General features: G+C 55.2%; 1 protein-coding gene across 1 annotated transcript in view; it reads left to right on the forward strand.

The window, feature by feature from the left end:
- The window catches only part of PRDM15 (PR/SET domain 15), a 56,822-nt gene that overhangs the window by 12,899 nt on the left and 16,561 nt on the right, over positions 1-27,362 (forward strand). The window contains exons 2-13 of the mRNA XM_061193886.1: positions 1,758-1,803; positions 2,331-2,424; positions 3,880-4,033; positions 6,275-6,527; positions 12,601-12,702; positions 13,981-14,205; positions 15,718-15,838; positions 17,239-17,420; positions 17,539-17,633; positions 17,967-18,054; positions 23,016-23,183; positions 25,334-25,431. Coding sequence (XP_061049869.1) covers positions 1,767-1,803; positions 2,331-2,424; positions 3,880-4,033; positions 6,275-6,527; positions 12,601-12,702; positions 13,981-14,205; positions 15,718-15,838; positions 17,239-17,420; positions 17,539-17,633; positions 17,967-18,054; positions 23,016-23,183; positions 25,334-25,431 — 1,617 coding nt within the window. The 5' untranslated portion in view covers positions 1,758-1,766. The remainder of the gene's footprint in view (positions 1-1,757; positions 1,804-2,330; positions 2,425-3,879; positions 4,034-6,274; positions 6,528-12,600; positions 12,703-13,980; positions 14,206-15,717; positions 15,839-17,238; positions 17,421-17,538; positions 17,634-17,966; positions 18,055-23,015; positions 23,184-25,333; positions 25,432-27,362) is intronic.

A 27,362-nucleotide genomic window follows, 5' to 3' on the forward strand; every position in this document is an offset into this window, starting at 1 on the left:
CCACACTGGGCCACGAGGAAGGCCAGAGCGGTTCCCTTTGTCCGCACCCTCCGATGCTGCCAGCGTTGTAGGCAGTTTGAGGGCTCCCTTAAGGACCCACTGTTCTTGCAGAACTTCCTTGATCGTGAGCTGGTGTTGGTGGGTAGAGTGGGTTCCTGCTGATGGGCAGACGGTTCTCAAGCTCCCAGGGGCACCTCAGCAGCTCATGAAAGCGGGTTTTCATGTGTTTCCTCTGCCTCTTTGTCCCTCTTCTCCTTTTGCTCCGTGACCAGCCGTTGCCCCCGTTCCAGACTGGCCCCTGACCCCACCCATGGAGCCCATCAACCAGGAAACACCAAGTTAAACGTGCTGAGGCCACGTGAGGCATCTTGTAACATAAAGGGGTGTCCCCAGGAACAGAAAAAACTGTGCTGTGTTTGGGGAAAAAATATGCCCTGGTTGCTTGTCCTTGGCATTTTAGGGGCAAATTGGAAACGCCATCTCTCTGCCTTGTTTCCTTATAACTAATTCACTCTTCTCTGGTGGACCTTTCAACTAATCATGTGTTCAGCAAATCAGTTTTCACTTGGACTTTGCATTTGTCTGCTATTCATTCTTCAAAAGCTCCCGGGATGGGAATGGGGCAGAGGGCGTGTGGAATCGGCATTCGTGGAGTGCCGGCCTGCGTACTTCCCCAGAAAGGTACCAAGTGATACAGTCGGGCTTGGCCAGGAGTGGGATGCAGGAAGGATGTGTTGAGTTAGCTTAATTGGGGATGGAGGGGTGGGAGGGAAGAGGAACGATTATTGAGTGGCACATACGGGGTGTATCTCACTTTATGCTCCCCTCAAAACTACATGAGGTGGGCATTTTAATTTCCATTTTATAGATCGGGAATCTGAGGCCCCATCTGAACATGTCCAGATCGCCCACGAATATGCAGGGAGCCTGAGCGCAGCTGCCCGCTATGGAGGTGAACCTCAGGGTTGAATAGGAGATAGAAGCGACCGGTTGTGATAAAGGTTTTGTGGAGAGCAGGCAGGCTCTCCTCCATGATGTCAGGCGGTGCTTAGTCCCCCCGAGAGAAATTTGGTGTCACGCACAGGTTAGCAGGTGGAAAAAAATGGAGGTCGCGTGAGATGTGATTGCCCCGGAGGAATTCACAGTCCCGTGAGGGAGGAAAAAATAGAAGTGGCAGTGTGACAACTGGCTTTTTTAAATAGTGGTATATTTATTTTACAAATGAAAATGGATGGCTGGTATGAAAGATGAAAGCCTGAGTTCACGAAGACGTCCTAATTCAGAGCCATTCACATCAATGGCTTATTGAAAAGCAGCATCATTCTAGGTTAGAAAACATTCCCAGGCCCCCACCCGAACCCACGATAAAGGGGACCCTGCTGCCTGTTGCCTTTAAAGCACAAAGTCAGGGACTTCCCTGGCGGTCCAGTGGTTAGGACTCCACGCTTCCACTGCCAGGGGCCCGGGTTCAATCTCTGGTCGGGGAACTAAGATCCCGCAAGCCACGTGGCAGAACCAATAAAATAAAATTAAAAATTTCTTAAAAAGCACAAAGTCAGTCCCTACACAGGCTCGAGGGGGCCATTAGCAGGAACTGTCTTTAAAAACGCCAATGGAAAAGAATCTGAAAAAGAATGTAACTGAATCACTTTGCTGTACAGCAGAAATTAACACAACATTGTAAATCAACTATACTTCAATTTTAAAAATGCCTTTGGCCAAAAGCTGATCACTAACGCAGCGCTCTGTCCTGACAGGTGGTGGCGATGGCTGAAGATGGGAACGAGGAGATCATGTTCATCTGTAAGTGGCCCATGGCCCATTCTCACCATGGAAGGCAAAGCCACGTCCACGCTTGGTTTTTATAGTAGAGAAGAGCTGTCTCCTTTAGACGTGGTCTTACTTGTTTTAAGAACCATGATTTATTACACGAGAAATGTGCTGCCGGGTACAGTTTTAAAAGGATCATCTTTCTGAGAACTCCTGGCAAAGGGCACTCGGCAAGGGTGGCAGTTGACTCAGATAAGTAACCCCAGGTTTTAGAAAGAGGTTTACAACATGTTAGATTTATGATAAACAGGTTAAGTTGGTGAATTTTCATTTACGCTCATTCCCTGGGGACACCCCTGTCCTCCGTCCCCTTGGAGGTGACTTGGCCTACTTTGTAGCGTGCCGTGGAGCTGGGTTTTCTCCTGGGGGCGCACGTCCTGCGTTGCACTCTTTTTGCATTCGTGGGGAGCACTGTCGCCTACCCCCAGGCCGCGCGATGCTCTGTGGGCGTCTCCCTCCCCACTCAACGCCCCCTCTGACGCTGGGATGTCTGTTCGCAGGGTGTGAAGACTGCAGCCAGTACCACGACTCTGAATGTCCCGAGCTGGGCCCAGTGGTCATGGTCAAAGACTCCTTTGTGTTAAGCAGGGCAAGGTGAGTGACCACCTTGAGCTGCTTTTATCGTCCCGCCTGTCAAACAGGGTTTTCAGCATGTCACCTGCTGCAAGAGCCTGGTGGCCTGCGTGTCTACAAAAAGGGGCGGGGGGGGAACAGCAAAAGAAGAAGTGGGAGAGACTTCGGTGAGAAGGGCTGTCCTCACGTGTGAGGCCGTCGGAAATCTCCATCCCACCGTGAGCTGAGTCTCCTGCCGCCAGGATGCGCTGAGGCTTGTTGCAGACACTTCAGAGTCAATGTCTTTTATCTAGTTCCTGGTTCAGCTGATGGGCTGAGTTGGTTTGTGCATTGAGCGGCCACGGTCGAGCTTGTTCAGTCTCCCCTGGGGTCCGAGCCCAGGCCTGCCGTCTAACAAGTGCCCACTGTGCGCAAGGGGCGGGGATGCGGGCAGCCAGGCAAAGCTGTGGCAGCTTCTGGACGAGCACCTAGATCTGGCGAGGGGCTCCGTAGCTCTGCCAGCCCACGTTTCCCTGGCGGGGAGGGGCACAGCCCCACCTACCATGTAGTAGCTGTTTGAACCCGGACGAGACATGCTCCTGTCTGCACCTCAGTTGCCTCATCTGTAAAATGGAGAGAATAACTGCCCCTTGGAAAGTTGCTGTGATCGTTACACCTGATTTAGGGCCTGGCATGTAGTGGCGCTAAAATTGCCGTCTAATCAACGCTGCTCCTAGAAGCCGCCCAACTGGTTTTCCCAGCCTCTTTATTTACTTGTCTTACTGTGACTTCCCTGCACAAAGCAAAGAGATTACTAATTTCTCCTGAAGTACAGATCTGATGAGCTCTCTTCCAAAAACCTTCAGTGGTTGCCTGTTGCCCACAAAGTTCCTGTGGGAGCCATCGGTCCCTCTGTGATAGGTTCCTCGTCTCAGCCCCCCTGCTCGCTCCTGTGAGGGGTGTGTGCTCCAGGCGCCCTGGGGGTCCGCCCCACTCCCGACGTGGGTCAGGCTGGCCCTGGCCTTGGCTCACGCAGGGTCCCAGCCCACATGCCTTCCCGCTGGCACGCGTGCCCCATCCTTGACATTCTCCGAGTTTACTTAGAAAGGCCACATCCTCGATGAAACCAGCCCAGTGCAGCTTGGCTGGAAATGCTTTTCTGGTCTTTGGAATGCGGTGGCACTTCTTGTCTTCCCCGTGGTACTTTACACGTGGCACCTCTTTGTGGTCTCTCTGTGGTCCTCCTCTCTCTGTTGGCCGACTGAAGCCCACACTTAGGATGTGTGTGTGTGTGTGCGCGCACACACACACATCGGCTCTGTCTCCTGCGCAGGGATTTTAAACGCATCCTCGAGTCAACGCCCCTCTATCGCCTACTCTGGGGGCCAGTGAGAACGACCTTTTCCGTCATCCTAACTCTCTTGTCCCCTGGTGTGGGTGGCACCTCGGTCAGTGGATGCCCGGGGCCGAGAGTCTGTTGCTTTGTTCTGTTTCTAGGTCGTCCCTTCCCTCCAACCTGGAGATCAGACGCCTGGAAGATGGAGCCGAGGGGGTGTTTGCTGTGACCCAGCTCGTCAAGCGCACGCAGTTTGGCCCATTTGAGTCGAGGAGAGTCGCCAAATGGGAGAAGGAGTCTGCGTTTCCATTGAAGGTAAAAGCTGGGGCCAGTGGGGGAGGCAGAACCCCTGCTTTGTGACCTTCCTCGTGCAGATGGGGCGATGCCCGCTGAGTTCCAGTGATTCATAAATGTCTTGGAAACAGCTCTAGGTATTATAGTTCTGCTGAATTTCCAAGACAATGTTCAGATTTTTTTTTAGTTTGTTTTTAAATCACAAAAGCATCAGAGTTAAGTATTTTGCAAGACATTAAAGAGAGTCTATTTAAAACATATGCAAGAGTAGACCCCCAGTGCAGGCTTTAGGAGGGGGGCTTTCTGTGGATTTTTGCAGGGGTGCATTAGTATTTTTGCAGGGGTGCGTTAGTATTTTCACACCGGTGCAGAGCGTAGGATACTTTGCAAGTCTCTTTTGAAAGGAAGGTGTCTTGTCGAGGCCTTGATGAGAGGGCAGTGCAAAATTTGGCAGCTCTGAAAAGCACATCAGGCTGGAAAATGACAGCTTCTATATGACACTGAGAAAAACAAAATGGAAGGAAATCGGTGGGAGGGCTTGGATCACTTAAAGTGAGACCCACGGAGGCACCATGAGGCGAGGGACGTGGGTGTCAGTCACAGCTCTGTCCCCGCACCCAGTACGCGCCCAGCCTCAATCAGCCTTCAAAAACACCTGTGAAATAAACAGAGAGGAACAGGTGCTGGTCGGGCAACGGTTACCCCGAGAGGTGAGCTTTCCTGGAGACCCTTAGCAGAGACCCACGTGTTTCAGGACAGAGATGATCTAGGTGACCGCGGAGTTTCGCCAGTCCTTGGAGAACTGAGTTTACAAGGCAGATTTCAGCACAGCAGGGCGAAAGGAAAGGCACTTGATTTGTTTGCAAAGAAAGAAAAGAAAGAAACTTTATTTTATGTGAAGGAGTGAGGTAAAGAGGCCTGGGGCTGATGCACATAATCGCTATGGGCCCGAGGTTGGCCGAGGCCCCTTTGAAAAAGTCCTTTGTGCCTGTTTTGGTTTCTTTCAGCGACTCAGATTCTGCAGGTCTGTGTCTCGTATTGAGTTGTTTCCAGCACAGGCTCACCTGGGTGCTGGGGGCACCTGGGTGCTGGGGGCAGCTTTATGCCCACGGAAGGAGGGCAAGGGAGCAGTTCCCGCACCGGCTCAGGGTCGTTAGGCACCTGGTGGACCCCTCTGTCCCCTCCCCTTGCTTCCGAGGGCTCCATCCTCAAAGGGGGCCTCTAGCTCTTAGCAGTGGGGAGCCCCTACAGGAAAAGCCCAGAAGAGGGGGGAGATTTCTTCCTATAACGAGGAAGCAATGATTGCATCAGAAAATGGCAGACAGGAACCCCCTATTCCATGTGGTTACTTTGAACTTCAAAATATTCAAGCTTCTCCCCTGGTCCCTGCCTGCGTTTAATCCATAAAACAGTGGTGCTGCTTTGCAGATGAGGGCGCAGCTTATAAAGATCGAGGAACTTTGCTAAAGTCACTGACCATACTCGCAACAGAGCCGGGAGAAGAACTTGGGTGTCCTGACGCCCAGATGGACCATGAGTAGAACTCAGGCATCCTAATTCCCACCTGGGCCACGTGTAGAACTCAGGTGTCCCGATGACACCTGGGCCAGGTATAGAGTTCAGGTGTCCCGATGACGTCTGGAACTGGAGTAGAACTCAGGTGTCCTGATTCCCACCTGTGCCATGCCTAGAATTGAGGTGTCCCGATGACACCTGGTCCGGGAGTAGAATTCAAGTGCCTTCATGCCCACTTGAAAACTGATTAGAACTTGAGTGTCCAGGTTCTACACCTGGACCACAGGTAGACCTCAGATGTCCTAGTTCCCAGCCGGGCCACGCATAGAACTCAGGTCTCCTGATAGCTCCTGGCCTAGGAGCAGAACTCAGGTTTCCTTGTGCAGCAGAATGCACGCGTCTGGGTGCCCACCTGGACCACAGGTAGAAATTAGGCGTCCCAGTTCCCACCTGAGCCATGCAGAGAACTAGGGTCTCCCAGTGACACCTGACCTTTTGCTGTGTCTCCTGCTTCCCTTTTGCTTGTGATCAGCCTGACCTGTTCAGGGGTCTACCTCTGCCCTCCCACGACTGTAAATGCCTAAATAGGTCTGTATGGAGCACGGTTTGGCCTCTGATGTGGTGCCGTCCAGACTGGTCACTCAGCAGCCCCCCTTCTCTCATACACACACACACATGTGCCGACACGCACACCGGTGGATAACCAGCCCCCGCCCCGGCCCCTCGGCGGGCCGCGCTCACCCCCAGGTGTTCCAGAAGGACGGGCACCCCGTGTGCTTCGACACCTCCAATGAGGACGACTGCAACTGGATGATGCTGGTGCGGCCGGCGGCGGAGCCCGGGCACCAGAACCTGACGGCCTTCCAGCACGGCAGCGACGTGTACTTCACCACCTCGCGTGACATCCCCCCGGGCACCGAGCTGCGCGTGTGGTACGCGGCCTTCTACGCCAAGAGGATGGACAAGCCCATGCTGAGGCAGGCCTGCCCTGGGCTCCACGGTACGTGGGGGCCCCTGTCCCCAGCGCGTCCGCCGTCCTGCCGCCCCGTGGGGACCCACGGCCCCTTGGCCGCACGCAGCAGCCCGGTGTTAGTGGGAAGAGTCGGGCCGGGAGGGCCGGCGGGCGTGGGGAGCACCGAGGGCTCGGTCCTCCCACCACGTGGTGGGTCTGTAGGTCTGCTTGTTGAATATCCGGGCTGAGAAACCATTAGAAGAGCTCGCCCCAAGCCAGGCGCTTGCTGGCGGGCAGCTCTGCCCCCAGCTCTGCGGCTTCACACGCATCACTCACCCACCTAGTCCCAGGGGGTCAGGTTGTGGCCCCTGGGTTTGGGCAGAGGGAACGGAGCACAGAGAGGGTAAGGAACCTTCCCTGAACCGCAGTGCAAAGAGTGAAGGAATCAGGGTTTGAACCCGGATTCTGGCTCCAGTGCTGGCGCTGGCCACCTTCCAGCAGCCTCTTCCCGGAGGTCGGGGTGTGCGTGTGCATGCGTGTGTGTATATGCATGGGTGTGCCTGTGTAGCATGTGTCGTCAAAGAAAGACCTAGTGGAGTCACGTGTGATTCACCCACATCCTTTTGGAAGAGCAAATCAGAATGCACGTCCTGCTGACCTGGGGTCGGGGGTATCGCCTCGTGAAGGGGGCCGATGAATTTAAATCTTCTCTACCCACGCTGTGGGTCCTTGGGGTGTTCATCCTCTCCACCTGACCTTGAGGGACCACGTGACGTGGCTCACACGTGGCACCGTGACCTGGGAGAGCAGGGCTTTCATACGGCTCCACCTGGCACTGCCCGGGGCAGACATGCTTGTTGCTGCCACGAAGATTACTTCCTGTGGGGGAGAAGCTGACACTGACTTTCCTTCCGACCCCCAAACAACAGGGTTCTGACAAGGAGATGGTCCCTCTTATTATGAGCACCATGGGGTACAGGCAGCTCCGTAGAGTGAGGGGGTTGACAGGTTTGGGAGGTTCTGGTCTGTCCCACGTGTGCATTGTGGCGGAGGTTTGGGAGCTGCTCCCGGTGGGCTCACGTGGCAGTGTGAGGGAGGGAGGGAGGGATCCGTGAGGCATCCCAGACAAAGTACCACAAACCCGGGCTAAAACAAAAGAAATGTGTTGTCTCACAGTCTGGAAGCCTGAAGTCCAAGATCCATATTTCCCAGCTCTGGTGTTGCCGACAACCCTTGGCGATCCTAAATTGTAGCTGCATCACCCCATCCCTGCCTAGGTCTCTCCCTGTGTCTCTGGGTTCTCTCCTTATGAGGACACCAGTCACTGGATTTAGGACCACCCTCAACCAGTTTGACCCATCTTATCTTGGTTACCTCTGCAAAGACTCTACCCAAAGGTTCCAGGCGGACGTGAATTTCCAGGACCCCTCTTCAGTCACTGCAGGCTGGCTGGGTGGTGGTGGCCCGTGGAGCCTCTGGGGGGTGCTCCGGGAGTGACAGATGGCTGCACGTGAGGTCTGGTGGCAGTAGAGGGTTTGCATCTTCACAGGGATATTTGCAGAGGGAGACTGGGCTTGATGGGCCTTTCTTTATTTTGATAGTAAAGGGGGCAGAAAGAATTTGGAGAGACCCTTGGTTTTTCACCAGACTGCTCTAGCCCCACCCTCTAGGATTTGCTAAAACCGGGTACCTGGCCCTGCCCCTGCCCCTGGGAGGCACCTGCAGTGGCACTCCGCGGGGTCAGGGGTCACTTTCAAGCACCGAGGTGAGGCCAGCTCCCTGGGTGCTGTCCAGGGTCACCAGGATCTTCCTGACCTGGTTTTCTCGTGTCCTGGATTCCTTACCCCATGCGTGTCCCGGGACCAGCCCAGACTGCACGTCAGGGTTTGGTTTGTAGAGTCTGACCTTGTCAGTTGTGTCCTGGAGGTGGCACGCATGCCCCTCATGGCTCTCAAGGTCAAAGTCAACACAGAGGTCACCTCCCCTTATCAGAGTTCCAGTTGTTGTTGGCTTTTTGCCTCCGGAGGGCTCTTTAATCTGGGGCTGCGTTTGAGAGCATAGATCTTCATGAAATTAGCCCAGGACCATGTTGTCCAATACCTGCCTCCTGATTCTGTTCTAACCGTTCTCAAGCAGGACACTAGGGTAGCTGTGGCCCCTCCTCTGGGCTTCTGAGAACGTAGGGCGCTGTTAATAATTACACCAGGAAAGCAGCGTGGTCACCCTAAACTAGCTTCTGAATTGGGGAAATAAATAAGCAACTTAGGTACTCTAAAATTTTAGAAATAACTTTTATGATTTTTTTCACTTTCTGTTTTGGGACAAATGGCAAGCACATATTTCTTGGCAATGCGATGGAAGTTACTGACTGCTGTTAACTAGTTGGTTAGTTGGGCTCCTTGTTTCTGTTCTTCCTGGGAGAGCCCCCTGCTGAGTGACCGCTTGGCTTTGGCAGTGCTGCTGGCGCCAGTACCATTGCTGCACCTGGGGACGTGGCAGCTGCCCTAGGACCCCCGCGTTGTCTCCTACCACCCTGGCCTCCTGCCCAGCCCCTTCCCCAGGCCCCTTCCCCTGACGTCCCCTCCTGGCACAGAGAGGCTTTGGAACCCTGCTCCAGCCCCACCCATCCAGGTGCCCAGGGCCCAGGGCGGTCTCAGGTGTGTGTTTTGAACACATCACCCATCGGAAGCCGTGCGTTGGGAGTACTGGGTTCCTGAGTGCCCACTTCTCAGTCACGGGAGCAGGTAAGACCTGTGAAGAGAGGCCTAGAAACCCGTGGAAAGCTGGTTTTCTGCATGATTCTGATTGTCCAGATCTGACAGGTAGGGAGATGGCTTCACCTCTGCCCCTCATGAGATGACGCCGCTCCCCGTCCCGCCTCTGGTCTGGACGCACCTGTGAGATCACACGGGGCCTTTGTGGCCAGCGCTGCACCTTTAGCCCAGTGGGGTGGGTCAGAGCAAGGTGAAGGGGCCTTAGGAACCACCAGTTTGCTCCAGAAGAGTCATGAGGGGGCCTATGGGCAAGGAGCACTCTGCCCCTACATTATTCATGAACTGTCTACGTGAGCATCAGAACTGCTAAGGTTCGTTAGTTCTCCCTCTTTTTTGAATTTGCTTCGAACATCTTTGTCATAGAAATCGGCCAATTTGTAGACTGGCAGAGTAGACTTTTAAATACAGAGGGAAGTGGGTTTCCTTCTACCTGACACACACTCCTTTCAAAAATTAATCTGTATTTTTTTTTTTTCTGGTAGTGGATTTACTTTTCTAATCACATGTTCTCCTTGAGCTCACATTAAGGCTGATTTTTCTTCTTTACACACACCTGGGCCCGTTGGCAGATGAAGGAGGAGGCCCAGGAAGCCCAGTGGTCTCAGCGGGCGGGTACGTGGGGTTCAGAGTCGGCTGTCAGCATCAGATTTTCAAAACCACTTTTCTAGTGAAAAAAATGAAATATAAATACATTTCATAACATTTGGGGAACTTTTAAATCACATATAACATCAGCATCTTAACGACTCTTAGCATTTTTGATTAGCATTTTCTAATAGTTTTCAAAAACCAGCACTGTGGGCGGGTAGTTAACAAACAATAAGATAGCGATTTTAGGTGGACAGTTCAGAGTTTGGACAGACATCTACAGTTGTGTGAGCTCCACCACAATCAAGATGCAGAACGTCCTCAGCACCCCGGAAGGTTCCATTGTACAGCTCTGTACTCCGTCCCCTGGCGACCAGCATCTACCCTCTGTCCCTGTAGTTCTGCCGTTTCTTTTCCGTCGTTTAAAAAGCCGTGCACTTCTGCCTGTTGAGGTCTTGCTGTACAGGCTGATGTACCACGTGATTGATCCTCATTACACGTTTTGCTGACCGTGCTGCTGTGGGCCTTCTCCCCGTCTCTCCACTGCCAGCTGCTGTTTCATTTTGCGTAGACACTTCTCTTGTGTTGGACGTGTGAGTGATTGGGATCAGGAACTGCCTTCTGGTTGCTGGCTCGTTTTTTCTTAAAACGTCTTATCTTTTAAAGATAATTTTTGGAAAATAGAGTACTGCCCTCGGTGGGAGGACAGCAGTCATGACTGGTTCTTCTAGTTAGTCCCGTTGACCTAGCGTTCCGGACACCAGGCCGAAGAGATGGGTTTCCTGCCGAAGGTCAGGTCACAGGTCAGGTCTATGTGAATTCCATTCCTGGGCAGGGACCTCGTGGTGGAGAGATAGCAGCTCACTCACATTAAAAGAAATTGCCTTTATTCCCGAGTATCCACTGCCAGCGAACCCCTTCTCAGCCTCCTTCTCTGAAACTCTCCTGTGCAAGAGTGCTTTGCCCTCTTTAGAACCATGTGTGTTTGGGAAGGCAAGTGAGATACAGGAATTTGGTCCTTTGTTCCGTTTGTCCCCGATCTCCCGACGCTGTTCAGTGGATTCCCAGAGATGCGTGCAGAGGAGAGCAGCGGCCGGGCCGCAGGGCATATCCCGCAACAGTACCCTGCTTCTGTGCTGTGCACTCTCCACTCTTTCTGCTCTGGTTTTGGTATAACCAGAAATTTCATACTGCAGTTACGTTTCTGTCTTCTTGTTAACTTACGGAGACTCAGAAAATGCCTGCGAACGGTCGCAACAGTGGTCTCTCTCCGTCTGTTTCTTCCATCCTTTGCAACCTTATCGCTGGTTTTTGACACAGACAGAGGTGTGCTTTTTCCTGGTTCTGAACGCGTGTGCAGTCACTATTCTGGATGGTTTTGCTTTGTGAGTGGCCCCGGAGGGTTGCTGTGGGTCGTGCGTGTCAACACAAGCTGCACAGAGACAGGAGTGGAGGTGGTGGTGAGGGCTGGTGGCCCCCGTCCAGCCCCGACAGGCTGCCATGTGGGGTTTAGCGAATCAGTCTCCCGGGCCGGGAAATCACGAACATACATTCACTTAGAATGTCCCCGTTACCAAGTCAGCCCGTACTGCTCACCGCACAAGCAGCCAATAAATCGAGAGACCAGTTGGGGCAAGAAATAGCGACTTTATTTGGAAAGCCAGCAGACCGAGGAGATGGTGGACTCGTGTCCCAAAGAACCATCTGAGTTAGAATCCAGGCTGCTTTTATACTAAAAGGGGAGGGAATAAAATCAGGCATTTCCTGGTTCCGGTCAGGGGATGTGTTAATTTCTTCCTTCCTGCAGCCATTCACAGGTGAGCCTGGCCAGGATGTTTCCTGTGAGCCAAACAAAGGTATTTTAGTTTAACTGTCTTTACCTGGGAGGCAGGGTTCCCAGTGAGGGGCCAGTAGGTATAATTTAAGCTTATAGGCAACATCCCTTTAGTGATTAACTTGGAATAGAATACAAAGGTTCTTCTCCATTACATCCCCAACTTCGAGGTCTCACAAGAGCATCGGTAGTTTTTTTTGAAAAGGAGCCTGTGCAGCCAGGGCTCCCTCTGTGTTCCATGGACCCTGGTCATCTCCGCCCGCCCCCCAGACTCCCACGGGGGTGCCGGGAGGGCTAGGGGCACTGCCCCCGCAGCAAGCACCTGCCCCAGGCGGCTGTTTCAACCTAAATTCGATAAAAGTGAAAGTCCAGTTCCTCAGGGGCACTCGCGCACGTGGCCGCCCCCCTGGCCGGCAGTTACAGAACATTTCTGTCATTGCAGAAAGCTCTGCTGGCCAGCGCTGGGCAGGAGCCGTGGCCACACCAGGGCACATGGCCTGGCTGTTTGGGGTTCCGCCCTTTCTTGTCACATGAGCCAGTGAGAGGTTGGGGAATTCGATGTGGGCCGTAGCGTGCATTGTTTCTTTTCTTGACGTTGTATGGGGGGATGGTGTCTGGCCCCACCAGACTGGCTTCTGGGAGGAGGCCACCTTTCCGTGACTGGTGACAGCCCTGCGTCAGGCTCTGGTTCCAGTGCTCTGTGCCCGGCTTCCTCATCTGTGAAATGGGGACGTTCACAGGCACGAGCGAGTCCGTGTAGGTACAACCCCGAGAACGGTGCCTGGAGCACTGGACCTGCTCCCAAGCGGTGGCAGTTGTTACCGCTGTCATGGTCACCTCCTACGAGGGCAGGTGTGCCCTGCACTGGGCTGGGCTGCACAGAGAGAGGAGCTGCTGGACCACCTCCCCCTCTTGTCTTTTGAAGCTGCAGGCACCCCAGAGAGCAGCACGCCAGTGGAGGCGGAACCCAGCCGGTGGGTGTGCAAGGTGTGTTCGGCCGCCTTCCTTGAGCTGCAGCTGCTGAATGGTAAGGGGCAGGCGCCTGCTCAGCCAGACGCCAGCGAGTCCCATGCTGCGCTCACCCCGATGTGCTCTGTCACTTCCACGCCATCCCTCTGGGATGGTGACAGAACACACGGGAGTTCCCTGGCTTTGTGGGAGAAGCTCAGCTCCCAGCCTGTGTCTCCCAGGCCTCCTCCTGGGATCTGTGCTTTACCTTGAAGTTCTCTGCGTGTCTGGCAGCGAGGGATCTTGTTTTCTTTCTCTGAAGCTCATCAGAGCATTAGTTTGGTGTCGGGGGGCAGTCTCTATTTTTGTAGCCTTCCCAAGCATTTGCAGCCGGGTGGCCTCATCGTTAGCTTGTTCTGCTATGTGGCCAAACTTCCAAACCCTTCCCATGACACGCAGCACGTAACTTTGTTTGCATTAAAACTTTCCTTCCCTCATCCCTCACCCCTTTCCTTCCCTGGCCCCTAGAGGGCTCTCGCCCTGCACAGTGGCCCTGAGTGTGGAACAAATGGGGAGATAGCCGCCACTTCACACCGAGGCCTGTGTGAGCCAGTCGAGGTTGTCGATGGGAAGAATCGGTCCTTGGCCGAATGTGCAGGCGGGCGCCAGTGGTCACTTGAGGGCGCTAGTCCCCATGTGTCTCATGGGTCACTCCTCCACCCTCTTGCTGGTGCCCTGCCCTCCGGCCAGCCTGAGCCCAGCTCACCTTCATTCAGGGAGCATGGCCATCCCTGTCTGTTTCCTGTGTGTGGCCCAGTTATCTTTCCTTGGGAGGTCTTTGAGGTTTCTTCCATTGAAACTAAAGGTTTTTGGCTTTCATGCAGTGTTTTTAAAGACAATTTTGTTCATTATGAATTGAATATTTATCAGTATTCCTCTTCAAAGGCTACGTTTTAAAATAATTGTATTATGTATTCATTGTAGAAAAATTAGAAAGTTTAAATAAGCTTTGAGAAGAATATAAAAATTGCCTGTAAGGTCACCATAGAGAGACCCACATTACCTTTTTGCTGTGTTCTTCCACAGTTTCTCTTTGCTCATACACGTGTACCCATGCTTTTAGTTTTTACAAAACTGTGTGTGATTTTACAAACTGCCCTGCTTCTGTTGCCTAACTGCCTTTTTAAAATGGTGGTTGTGTTTGGTGCAGTGGAAATGCTGTCGTTTTCAAAGTAGAAGAAATAAAGTTTATTTGCCTGTGCAGAGGGCACACTATTAGCAAATAAAATTAAAAACAAACAAAATGGAGGTTGGGAGCGGACACCCTGCCTTATGCTTTTGCTTCCCTGTCCTGCAGAGCACCTGTTGGGCCATTTGGAACAATCCAAAAGCGTCCCCCCAGCCGGCCAGCAGGATTCGGCTGCAGAGAAGGAAGCAGACGTGCCCCGGGGGGAGCCTCCCGCAGTTCCCAAGAGTGTCAGTGCCGCCAAAGAGCAGAAGAAAAAGCCTCGAAGGGGGAGAAAACCCAAAGCATCCAAACCAGAGCAGCCTCTAGTTATTGTTGAAGGCAAGGAGCCCGCAGGTGAGGCTGGTCCCGGGGGCGGGGCCCGCAGGCGGTGCTGGTCCTGGGGTAGCGGTGAAGGGAATGGCGAGGGACCTGAGGCCATGTTGCCTCCATGCCGGGTAGCAAAACTCGGCACAGAGCGCACACGGAGGCGAAGGCTGAGCCCTCCTCTTCCACTGAAGGGGCTCTTCGCGTACAGCGACTCGCAGTGCCGTTGGCAGGGCGTGCCTGGCTGTGACCTGTGACAAGCGGGTCCACCTGTGTAGCCGGATATCAGGACAGAGAACACGTCCATCCCCCCCCAGCCGCTTCCCTGCTTGTCTCCACGTGGACTGGCGTTCCCATCCTGGGCACTCTTTCTGTGCCCGGCATCTCCCACGCGGCGTGTAGGGGAGACTCGTCCACACTGGGGTCCCCGCTGCGCCTTCTCCTCTGCTGCTGAGCTGTGTTGGTCCATCATGCGGACGCCCCACCGTCTGCTCCCGCGTCCCCTGGGGACGGGCGTGCAGCTGGTTTCCAGGCCGTGGCTAAAGCCCTTCTCTGACTATATGGTAGCCTCAGTTGAGCTTGGAGGGACCTTGGGCCCTCATTCTCGGGTGTGGGATTCCCACAAGGCCGTGTCCCCTCGGCCCTCACGTGGCCTCTGCCAGAAGTGCCTGGTGCCAGAGGATTCCTGGCGGGTCTCGCACTTAAGGACCAGACATGATGCTCAGACACTAGTGAGTCCCCTCACTACCTTCCTTACTGATCACTGGGCAGTTTTTCTTTTTGCTGTCTGCTGTAGCCCAGGATTTCCTTTGCGAGAGTGAGAAGAAATTTTTATCCTTTCTTGGAATTAAAGAGAATTCAGAGGAGCAGCCCTCACATAATATTCTCAGGAGAAGTGGTTTAAACTTCCCCTGGACAGTTTCCCTACTTCTCTATAAACAAGTAGAGAAAAGGAGAAGGAGGTGAAAAGCTTATTAAATGATTATTTCACTAATTCTAAGTTGCATTAGGAAGACATCATAGAAGGTGAAGTGGCTAAATCTTTTCATGTAACCTTCCCATATTTCATTTGTCCGGAGGTTCAGGCCTGGGTCCCTATTACTGTGGTTATTTGATATTTGACTCTTGTACAAAATGATGATCTGCTTTTGAACATACTCAAGATGGCTTGTGTAATTATAAAAATTAATATTTCCAAATCTCTGTCAGGACAGATTTAGTTAGGTTATAAGGTCCCGCTGTACATCAAAGTGTTTCGGTTTTAGGTGGTATGAAAAGGGACTGAGATAGTGTCATGACTTAATCACAGATTATAACTCCAGTTTTGAGTTAAGAATAATATTTTGCTTTTCTAAATCTGCAGGTAAATGTGTGGATTCTAAACTATTGCTAGTTGTTTTTTTTTTCTTCCCTGTGTCAATCTTGTGATCTGTGTCTGCAACGTTGGCCTGGCTGCGGCCCCTTGGGCCTGTCATCTTGGTTCGGTTGCGTTCCATCCCCGGCCCTGGTGATGACACGGCTTGTCCTGTCCCCTCCACACAGAGCAAGTGGCAGAGATCATGACCGAGGTCGAGCCTGTGACTGTGTCGCCGGACGAGCGGATCATGGAGCTGGTTCTGGGGAAGCTGGCCACCACCCCCAGCGACACCAGCTCAGTGCCAAAGTATGTCCCAGAGCAGCACGTGGGCCCGGCTTCACAGGCAAAGGCGCCGTGGTGGCTAATCCATTCCAGAGGGAAGGCCGGATGAGAGGGGATGGTTTACTTCTTGTTGGAAATGCATGTGCTTGGGAAGCAGCAGGAACTCTGGAGCCCAGGGGGGTTAATAGTGCATCCACTGTGAAAATAGCCTAAAATTTTGAAAAATATTTTTTACTGTAGTAAAATACACATAGTACAAAATTTACCATCTTAATCGTTTTTAAGTGTACGATTCGGTGGTTTTAAATACATTCGCATTGCAGTGCAACCTTCCATCCATCTCTGGAACTTTTTCATCTTCCCCAAACTGAAACTCCATACTTAGTAAAAACACTGACTCCCATCACCCCCTCCCCAGCCCCTGGCGCCCACCATTCTGCCTTCTGTCTCTGTGAAGACCTTAGAGGAGGTCCCTGTGTCTCTAGGGACCTCATATAAGTGTTCTCACACGGTGTTTGTCTTTTTGTGACTGGCTTATTTCACTTAGCGTAATGCCCTCGAGGTTCATCCGTGTTGTAGCAGGTGTCGGACTGTCCTTCCATTTTAAGGCAGAATAACATTCCATCATGTGGATGGACCACATTTTGTTTATCCGTTCTTCCATCAAGGACACTTGTGTTGCCTTTGCCTTTTGGCTGCTGTGAACAAATGCTGCTATGCTAGAAGAGTGTGTGTTTAAATTTCTGTAAATTTAACACCTCGCTCTGTGTGTTTCTTCTTTTTACGAACGAGGAAAATATTTGTATTTTAGTTATTATTCTTAGGCAATTTTTTGCCCTGAAGTTGAATAAGCTGGTGGCAGTATTTTTTTCCAGCCCTTTTCCCACGGGGTCAAAAGGCACCTGGTCCTGTAGGGTCCGGGAAGCTGTGGAAAAACTGAAAACAGAGCAGAGCAGTGTCAGAAATGGTGAACCTGACCTACTTATTTATACTCCGTCTTATTGCCCAGAGGGTTTCGGTAACTTACCGTCAGAAACACATTTAATAGGGAGAAGAAGTTTGAAAAATCAGGTTCAGGGAAAATATGAAACAGGGTAGAGGCAAGTGACAAAAAAGAGAACAGTTATGGTCACTCTGGTCGGCACACAAACTGAGCTCCAGGCTTCCTGGTGGCCGGAGTTAACGCCCAGGGAGCTGAGTGGCCGGTACAGGAAAAGCTAACTGGTGCCACTGTACGTTCAGGGTGTCTGTCCCTTCCAGATGCCCCAGAGCTGCAGGGGTGCGCCTGAGCACGGCCCCTGACTCTCGTGCCAGGCTAGGAAGATTTGACAGGGGCTCTCTCCCAGGTGACTGTAACCTTGAACTCTCTTCTCCGACGACCCCGTCTCCCCCCTGTCTCACCCGCGTGTGTGTCTCCCCCGCAGGTTCCCCCACCATCAGAGCAGCGGCATCACCGTCAAGAGGAGCCTGGTCCTCTCGAGCCGCCACGGCATCCGGCGGAAGCTGGTCCGGCAGCTGGGGGAGCACAGGCGGATCTACCAGTGCAGCATCTGCAGCAAGATCTTCCAGAACAGCAGCAACCTGAGCAGGCACGTGCGCTCCCACGGTGAGTCCCCGCGGACGTCGGCGCGGGGAGCTGGGCGGCACGCCCCGGGCGGGCACGTGGCCTCAGGGCACCTGGAGCAGTGGCGCGCGCGCGCGGCTTGTCACTGCTCGTCCCTCAGGCGACAAGCTGTTTAAATGCGAGGAATGTACCAAGCTGTTCAGCCGCAAGGAGAGTCTGAAGCAGCACGTCTCTTACAAGCACAGCAGGAACGAGGTGGGTGAAGGACCACTGCTCTGTCTAGTGACGGAGGAAAGCAGACCGTTGACGTTGACGAAAGAGTCACGGGAGAGGGAGCGGGCGCCGGAGCGGCCGAGGTGGGTCCGGGCCTGGCTGGGTGCCGCCAGGGCTCGGGGCCGAGCGGGAGGCCCACGTGGGCAGCGAGGTCACCTGGACGCGGGGCTCCCTTTCCAGGGCAGGGGGACGGCCAGGCAGGGTTCACGTTCTACGCTGGGCAGGAGGGTAGCGGGGGGAAGGGCCCGTGGCTGGAGCAGCTCCCTGAGGGGGTGCGTCCCAGCTGCCCCCGCTTCCCGCCCCCCCTCCCACCAGGTCGACAGCGAGTACAGGTACCGGTGTGGCACCTGCGAGAAGACCTTCCGCATCGAGAGCGCGCTGGAGTTTCACAACTGCCGGACAGGTGAGCGGCCCCGCCCGGCGCTGAGGCGCAGGTACCCGGCGGGGTGGGAACCAGGTGTTCCGGCAGAGGGTGAAGGTGGGTTTAACAGGCATCCTCACCTGTAACGTTCCCCTCCGTTCGGGGTGCTTCAAGCAGCTGTTACTTACTCTAAAGAGACCGAAACTTTCCCTTTAAAAGGGGATTTATTTCACATCCTATTATTCCTCAAAAGCAGCCACGTATGGCCCACAGTTGAGCCCGTAGTGAAGCAGGGGGGTTTCATGGTCGCCGAGGATGGTGAGCGGTAGGGCTGCTCTGGGACCCTGTGAGAAGTCCTTGAAGAGGTGGGGTCCCGGCTGGAGGGGTGGGCTTCCGCCTCGCTGTCGGCAGGAGCTTCCTCAACCGTCCGCCCTCCTCCCTCCGAGGACCCCGCCTGGGTCCAGGCGAGGGCCTTGCCGCTCCCTCGCACACACCGGCCTCCACTGAGCCTGCCGCTGTCCCCAGTCCCACTCGTGACACGGACCCTCGTCTGCTTGCATGCAGCCATCGTGCTTGGACCAGCCGGTGGCTGGGACGGGTCTCTGGGCCTGGCCGAGGGTCTCAGGCCCCGTGCCTGGCCAAGCGCGCCGCTGGCGAGTGTACGTGATGTGTAAATCCCCGTGGACGGCCAGGGGACGGCTGCGCAGGAGCCCGGCCGGCAGGGGAGGCCCGTGTCCTGTCCCTGCGGCTCTTTGCCCTGTGCCCCGCGGGGGAAGGCGGGCGGCTGCGTCCCCACCCAGGGAGGATGGGGTTGGCGGAGGGTCGCTGTTGTCTTTTCGGCCCCCTCTTCTAGGCACCGTCGCACACCTGGGGGGTGGTACCAGTGGCAGTCGGCTTAGAGACCTGCCAGGTTAACCTTTGGTTCCGAACCCCCTTCCTGTCGAGCCCTCTGTGTGTCACCGGTCACTCTGTATCGCTGTGCTGGTTCTTGCTAGGGTGCCGGCCAGCCCGCATCTCAGGGCACCCTTACCCCGTCACCTAAATCGCCGCTGCCCCTCCCTGCCCGTGGCCGGCACCCGCTCCTGCAGCCTCTGCAGTGTCCCTTCGTTTGGTTCATTTGCTTGTTCCGCTTTGAGGGCTCCTGTTGGAAACTGCGGCTGGTTTCCTCCGTCCACAGTGCCTCGCTCCTAGGGCGGGGCTTTTCTGAGTGGCAGGTGAGTCTTGTCTCACCTGAGCTCCGGCTGCCCTGAGCGTCAGTCACGGCATGAAGTGGCCTTGGAAGCTTCCAGGTGCACTTCCAGGTGCTACGCCACCTGCATTCTGCAGCCCAGGTGTTCCCAAAACCTGGGGGAAATCCACCAATCTTTTGATGCCATATCAGTCAGAGGATCCTCGAGCTGTGCTTGTCGCCGGGCAGGATGGCGCTCCGTGTGGCCACGCTCGGTTCTGCACGGGCTCAGTGGGTGGGCGTCAGAGCGGAGGGCGATGCCCCTGTCCCGGCCCGGGTGTTTGCTGAGGCCCGCTGGAGGTTGAGGCAGAGAAGTTCTCTTCTTTTTATCTTTATTTCTCTGGACACAAATGAAACAGAAGGCACTAAGTCAAAGCAGCAGTTGCTACATGTCAGCAAAAAGTTCTGTTAAACCAGACGTTTGTCTGTCTTCGTTATATAGAAGTTAACAGAGCAGCAATGAATTGAAATGCAGTTTCTCTCCAATTTCAAAGGTCGGAAGTTTTGGATGGAAGACAAAGGATAAACCTGGGAGCTGAGGTCATTTGTGTAATATATTATTTGCATGCTGTTGTACTTTCTTATAGTGTTCATGCTAGGAGAATGTGTCTTCCGTAGACCATTAAGTCAGGGATTTGTGTGAGCTTTGAAATGATGGGTCTGCTGGGCTTTTTCTCAAGCTTTCACTGAGCAGGGCCTGTCCTGGGTGTGAGGAGGCCGGGTGGAGCTTATCTAAATGGCCCTCGTCTGCCCTCGACCTTCCTGAGGGAGCTGGAGAAGAGCAGAGGCTCACGTCCAGGCCCTCAGGCAAGACAGGGTCTCCGCGGGTGACCCTGCGGCCCCTCCTTCACCAGAGCCCACATGTTGGGCTGCACCCCCAGGCCTGCAAGCCTTGGAGCTGCCCAACCTCGAGACCAAAGAAAGGGCCCGGAGACAGCGACAGAGACATCAACGGTTTATTGGACGGGGGAAACTTACATGTCCGGAACAGAGGTCCTGAAGCCACACCCCGCCACGTGCAGAGGGCAGGCAGCACGAGTCAGGCGGAGACCTTCCCCCTCAGGGGAGAAGGAGGCTGCCATTTATAGGGGAAATAGACATCAGGTTGGCTCATCAGTTACCAGGGAAACCAGCGGCTGGGGCACACCCCTCCCAGCCCCTCAGGTTAACGGCCCTCAGGAGGGCAGGTGTTTCCCTTTAATGAACTAGCAGAAAGGCAGAGCCTTTCTGGCCTGAGGATTAGAACAGCCCCCAGCTGGGGCAGGGGGCGAGCAGTTCACGTGAGCGTGTGGAGGTGAGGCGGGCACTGGCCGGGCAGGGGGCGGACAGAGAGCGGGGCACAGCCATGCTGAGAGCCTGACCGTCCACCACATAATAGGTGTTTGCTCTCAGTTGCTGCATTTTTTTTTTTAATTTTAATTATTATTTATTTTTGGCTGTGTTGGGTCTTCGTTTCTGTGCGAGGGCTTTCTCTAGTTGCGGCAGGTGGGGGCCACTCTTCATCGCGGTGCGCGGGCCTCCCACTATCGCGGCCTCTCTTGTTGCGGAGCACAGGCTCCAGATGCGCAGGCTCAGTAGTCGTGGCTCACAGGCCCAGCCACCCCGTGGCATGTGGGATCTTCCCAGACCAGGGCCCGAACCCGTGTCCCATGCATCGGCAGGCAGATTCCCAACCACTGCGCCACCAGGGAAGCCCCTCAGTTGCTGCATTTTGTTAAAACATGAGTGTAGACCTCGAGGGCAGCAGGGATTACGGGTGGGAGAAGGTTGTCGTCGAGCACCTGCCTGCATTCCTGAACTGGTGACATGTGGACGCCATGGCAGGAAAAGCCACCGTGGTGACAGCCTGGCCCAGACAGCTGCTCCAGCGCTGCTGTCACCCGGCGAAGGCCACACCGTAGCTGTTGGGGATGGTTAGAGGTGGGTCCTCTCCGTACTCTGGGAGGGACTCGACCCGTTAGAGAGAAGAAGCGAAAAGTCCAAGGGCCACGCTGCCCCTTCCATGGCTGTCGGGTTCCTGGGCTTGTGAGGCCACCTGCCCAGGAGGGAGGCTTACCTGTGTGGTTTAGCGGTCCCAGGTGGGCGGGGTCTCGGGTGATCTGATGGAACAGCCCTGTAAGGCGCGGCCCTTCACAGAGCAGGATGGCAGACGCCCTTGTCTCTGGTGGTCTCATTCCTAAGGATCCATGCTGAGGAAATCTAGTAGGAAAAGGATCATTAAATTACCCACAGTATCAAAAATGATGAAGTAACTTGCGATGTATGAACTGAGTGGAATATGAGGTAACCACTAAAATAAGCACGGAAATGTCTGCATGATAAGCACAGGTACTGCACACACACAAACGCATGTACAGGGGATTGTGTGGATACCCCGGGGCCTCCACCTGGGCTGCACGTCGGGGTCCGCCTGGCAGAAGTTAAACTGCTGAGGCCTGAGTCCCCGGGGACGCTGGGCAGAGTCTGCAGCCGGTTTGGTTGGAGCAGCTGCCTGGGGGACGCACAGGGCACGGGACAGCCTCCCGCAGTGATCCGGCCGGCGTGTCAGCAGCGCCCAGGCTGCGATTCCGGACACGGGAGTCCGCTGTGCAGCGGAGTGATGACCGCAATCAGAATCACTGTAGAAAACGAAACTTTGCCTCCGGCCTCCGGGATTTGCGCATTCAGCAAACGTTTACTGACTGCAGGAAGTGGTCAGTGGGCTGTAGCCAAAGGCCCAGAAATGAGGGTGGCACGGTGTGACCTCAGGCCCTCGCTCTGGAGGGGGACACATACTGTCATGCTCAGGTGACATGGGACAGTGTTCCCGGCGCTGCAGGAGGGCCGTGGGCAGTGAGGGCTGCCTTCTGGGGCTTAAGGCTTAGGTGACGGACCCGTGGGCAGTTACGTGTCCTGGCAGGAGCAGGGTGGGCGTGGTGGGGTTGAGGGCAGAGGACAAGTCTGAGAGGAGAGCGCTGGCCGAGGCCCCGAGAACCCCTAAACCAGGGGCGGAGGCCGGGTGGCTGGGGCGAAGGCAGACAGCTGAACAGGTGCCAGGGCCGGGCAGTGCCCTGATGGCCCCTGTGCTTGTGCTCACGGGGAGCAGACCCCCGGGCCGGGGGGAGGGGACAGGACACCCCAGGGTCTGCCTTGGGCACCTGGAGGGAGAGAGCAGGGTGGGGCCTGTCAGAGGCCCTGGTGGGGCAGTCTGGCCACCTTTGGGGAGGGGCTGGGGAGGGACACCGGGCTGTGGGTATCTCTGAAGGCTTCACTGTGGGGAGGGGGTGTTTGCTGGGGGTGGGTGCACGTCTCCCAAAGGGGACCTAGGGACCAGACGGTTTTGTTTACAGGTGGGAGACATTGGGGATGTCTTTGTGCGATGGGGGAGGAGCCTGTGGAGGGTGCGTGGGAGAGGAGGGGCAGGTGATGGGGGGGCTTCCGGGGAGCGGTGGGGCGGGGCAGGATGCCGCTCATCTGACGCGGGGGGAAGCAGGGGCCAGTGCTGCGGTCAGGTTGGGTGAGTGGGTGAGGGCCCAGGACAGCTGTGGTCCAGCCACGGATCCCCAGATGCTGTGGGAGACTTGTGGCACCAGGGAGGAAGGAGGTGAGCTACCTGTTTGCTCTGCACGCTGCTCAGGCCTGGCTTGGCAGGGGGGCTTCGTCAGCTCAGGTGGTGCTGTTTCCTGGCCCCGCCCTCCTTCTGCGCCTCGTTGCCGGTCCCACGGCCATGATGTTGAGCCTGTACTTGGTGTCATGTACCTAAAAGTTGCTGTGTGTTTCCCCGCTTCCTCGACAGATGATAAGACGTTCCAATGTGAGATGTGTTTCAGATTCTTCTCCACCAACAGCAACCTTTCCAAGCACAAGAAGAAGCACGGGGACAAGAAGTTTGCCTGTGAGGTCTGCAGCAAAATGTTCTACCGCAAGGACGTCATGCTGGACCACCAGCGGAGGCACCTGGAAGGTGAGTGCGCCTGCCGGGGCGGGGGCGGGGCTCACGCTGGCCCCGCCTCCGTGGGTGCCTGTTGGCGAGGCGCCACCTGATGGGGATCGGCTCGGGCATCAAGAGGTCCTGATGGGGGATTAGAGCATCACGTGCGAGTGGGAACGGGTGGAAATGTCCCAAACGCTCCACAGCGGGGAAAGTTAGGAAAACCAGACTCTTTGTAGGACTGAATTTTATCAGTCACCAAAAACTTTTTGTTTTCAGAGAGCTTAATATTGTGAGAAAATGCTTTCCATACGAAAGTAGGAGAAAAGCAGTGTATGAAATTTCACATGGGGTGTGGTGTGCTTTCAGCCGTGTGCGTGGAATGGAACGTTTCAGGCGGAGGCTGTTTGGGGCCGTGAGTGATTTTGCCCTTGTTCCTCTGTTTCCCCAGGGGCCCCTGATGACCCTCGCCATTTGCAGTGGGCTTGGGGTGCCTGGGGGCTGCCTGTCGTGTGGTGGGTTTATAAGAGGCCAGCGCAGGAGAAAGGTGGACTTCAGTGGGGTCGCTAATGGGGGGGAAGGCGGGAGGCAGCACGATGAGGGATGAGGTGGGGTTGCGGACGACCCCACAGGGCAGACCCTGAGCTGTGCAGGGGAAGGCAGGGGCCCCGAGAGAAGAGAGAGACCGGGGACCTCGGGCCACAGGTGTGTCCTGAGCACCTACCCTACCTGGGAGGCTTTCTCAAAGAGCCTGCTCAGACAGACCCTCTTTCAAAATAGCATTTTAGTTTAGTGATCTTGACATTTTAGTTTTTTACCCTAAAACCCCCTGCCCTCTTGCTGACCAGCCTCTGTAAGCAGCACTCACTGACCAGAGCACCTTGTTATAAAAGTTTGAAAAAAATCATTTTACAAAGAATTGTAAATGAAATGTATGCTTGTCGGGGGAAAAAGGCCAGAGAACAAAGTTGTACACGAAGTCTGACCATCGCACACCGCTGTGCATGTACACGTGTCTTCATGGCTTTTAAAACAAGCCTGGAGTCAGGTCACGTCCTGCATCACCTTTGCACTCTGCCTTTTTACCTGGCCCTTCTTCATGTGGGTTCATAAGCTCCACCCCCTTCCATCTGTGATCTGGTGCTGCACTTAGCTCCTGGTGTCCGCTTAGCGACTGGGTGGCCTTGGTCATGCTGCTGGGCCTCGGTTTCGTCACCTGTGTTGTGGGGATGGCCGTTGTGCCGACCTGCCGGGCTGGTTGAACCGGACCCTGATGATAAAGCCCCAGGCGGGCCCATAAGTGCCGCCATTACTGCCGGAAGTCAGGTGTTTCCTGATTGACAGATATGTGGGTTGCATTTTCCAACTTTATCTTACAACATTTTACAGCTGACACACTCAGATCATTTTCCTCGGGAATGAGCGAATGCTGTGTGGCCGTTGCGTGGTTCTTCCCTCTATACGGAAGCGTAATCCACGCCCAGTTCAGACCTGTGTGCTTTACGCCGCTGGGAGCTTTTTGGGGAGTGACGTACTTGTCTCCAGGCCACCGTGCTGGCCGTTCTTGAGCCCAGCTGTGCAGGAATGTCCCAGAAGGATGGGTCAGTGGTGTAGAGAGAGACCACGAGAAGGAACTTCTCTCTTTCTTTTATTCATAGATTTCCTGTTTCCCGAGAACTTCTAAGTCTGTTTTGATCCCAATTAGGAACACTTAGGCCTTAAAACCATAGAAACTTTATTATTTTCTGACTTTTTACCTTGATCCTCATTGGGCTGATTTAATTTGAAGGATGAATATTAGTATCTTTTTATTAAAAATGCCCTCCTCCTTACAGACGCCTCTGAGAGCCCCACCTTTCCCTTGAGCCTTTAGATTGAGCACAGATGCCTCCCTTACCAGTAGCTCATGCTGACTCCTCTGCGTGGAAAGCTCAAGACACTTGCTGCCCTTGGATTTCCAAGTTTCAGGTGCGGCCCGGGTTCCGGAGTTGGCGGTGCAGGCCGCCTGCCCTCCCTCCCGGGTCCCGTGTCGGAGCGCCGGTGCGTCATGGACGAGTGACCCCGCTCGCTCCTTTGTCCCACCCGTGGGCAGCCCTGTCCTCCGTCAGCTGGAGGTGACCCTGGCTGATGTGGGAAGGTCTCGTGTATACTGACTCTCTCGGGCGGGGGGCGTGGGGTTTCAGGAGTGCGGCGGGTGAAGAGGGAAGACGTGGAGGCCGGCGGTGGCGAGAACCTGGTGCGCTACAGGAAGGAGCCGTCGGGATGCCCGGTGTGCGGCAAGGTAACGCAGGCTCGGGCTGGGATCCGGGACACAGCTCACCCTTTTTTAGGGGAAGACTCAGAGCTCTAGGCACTGCGTGTGGCAGGAGAGGGGGAAACGTTAAGGTCGAGTGGGTACTTGGTGTCCCCAGCCACGGCGTCCCCTCACTTGTTGCTCTGGTCATCTGCTCTCTTGCTGTGGAGGAAGGAGCTCAGCCTCGTCTCCCTTCGGCCACGATTTTCCACTAGTGCCACCCCGGCACGAACACTCCATCTCCAGCACCCCGAGCCACGTGCTTCTGGCGGAGACGGGATGTCCGGGTTTATTTTCCTGGTCAGCGCTGGTCCCCCTGCAGCATTTCCCAGTGAGAGACTGACCGAGCCACAGCCGTGTGCTCCGTGCCCGGTCCACGGATGCCGGCGCCCCGAGCGAGCAGATCTGTCCGGGGCGTCGGGCTGGCCGTCAGAGGGGGTTCACTCCTCAGCAGGCCCTACACGTCCAGGGTGCACTCCCCATCCGAGCAGCCCCGGGCCACGTCAGCCCTGCACAGGGAACCCTGTCCGGGCGCTGCCCTCCAGGCCACGTCAGCTTACCACGTGAGATGGTGGTGGTCTTTGCGCACAAACGCCTGGTCTCAGCTGGAGGTGCGGTTGCTCGTTCCTTAGACTCACCTCCCGTGACTCGGCTCGCCCAGGTTCTCAGCCACGCGCAGCCCACGTGAGCCACATGGCCCTGGAGCGACAGCAGCCGCCAGAAGTGAAGGCCCGGGCGGACGGCCAGCTGTGACTCGGCCCAGCCAGCTGGCACGTGGCAGCATTGCCAGATGTTTTGACCTTTCCAAGAGAAAACGGAAACCCGTGTTTTTATGGGAAATTTCCTGATTTTTTTCAAACCGCAAAGCAACAGGTCCACAGGGTAGCGTGGCCTGTGGGCTCCACGCTGGGGCTCTGACTTAGTGTGGGTTTGGGGGCTGGAGGGGGAGGGGGAGCTGGGGTAACGGAACACATGCCTGAGCCCGGGTGGCCAGGCCAGGCCGCTCACGGGCAGGGGTGGGTGGAGGCTGCCTCGTGTTCACGTGTCCCACTCATTCTGCCCACTGACCACCGGCTCTGAGGAGCGGTGGCACCGTGTCCCTTCCATGTCCTTGGGAGATGGTGTACGTGAAACCAGCCAGCTGTGTGACTGACATTCAGACACCTTTTATTCTGTGAAATGTTCATTGAACACTCGCGGAGGGTCCAGGCAGGCGGTGAAAGAGCCTGAGTGTCTCTAGAACTGAATTCTTCATTGCTTCCAAGTATCCCGTCTCCAGCCCCGCCTGCCTGGAGAACACAGGTGCCGGGGGACACCTGCAGCCTCCGTCCCTCCCTGGAGGCCCATCTTCCTGCCCTGCTGACTCCTTTTCCCGCCCAGCCTCCCTGGGCTGTGGTCTCAGGGCTGTTGGCCCCAAGTCACCTGCAGATCTTGAAAAGCAGTGTCCCGTGAAGGCGTTAGCCTCTGTTCCTCGTGAACCGTTTCCCTTTCGTTCATGGCGTGTTCTCTTCCTGACCATGCGTGGTCGGGGGGAGCTCTAAGGAGGCCTGTTCCCCAGGTTACTCGGCCACTGGGGCGAAGGCCGTGTGGGCAAAGACTCTCAGATCAGTGCGGGCCCTGGGGGTCGTCTCTGCTGCCGGTTTTGTCCACTGAGCTCTGCTGGTGGACGCAGGGCTGCACCGCACCTGTGGGCAGCAGAGGGGACACCCAGTGGATGAGTACTGGGTGAATGACCGAGTCTCCACACTCATCACTTTAGACAGGAAGCACTGAGAAATTGGGGGAGGCGGTGTGAATTGTGCATGAAATACGGAACACCCACTGAGGACATAACTCTTTTTTGATATCCGCTTTCAGAAAACTGCAGCTGTTTCTATGACTTAGTCTTCTTGGTAGCCCCCATCCTAGTGAAATATTTA

This window comes from Eubalaena glacialis, chromosome 6 (assembly GCF_028564815.1).
Source record: "Eubalaena glacialis isolate mEubGla1 chromosome 6, mEubGla1.1.hap2.+ XY, whole genome shotgun sequence".
Lineage (NCBI taxonomy): Eukaryota > Metazoa > Chordata > Mammalia > Artiodactyla > Balaenidae > Eubalaena > Eubalaena glacialis.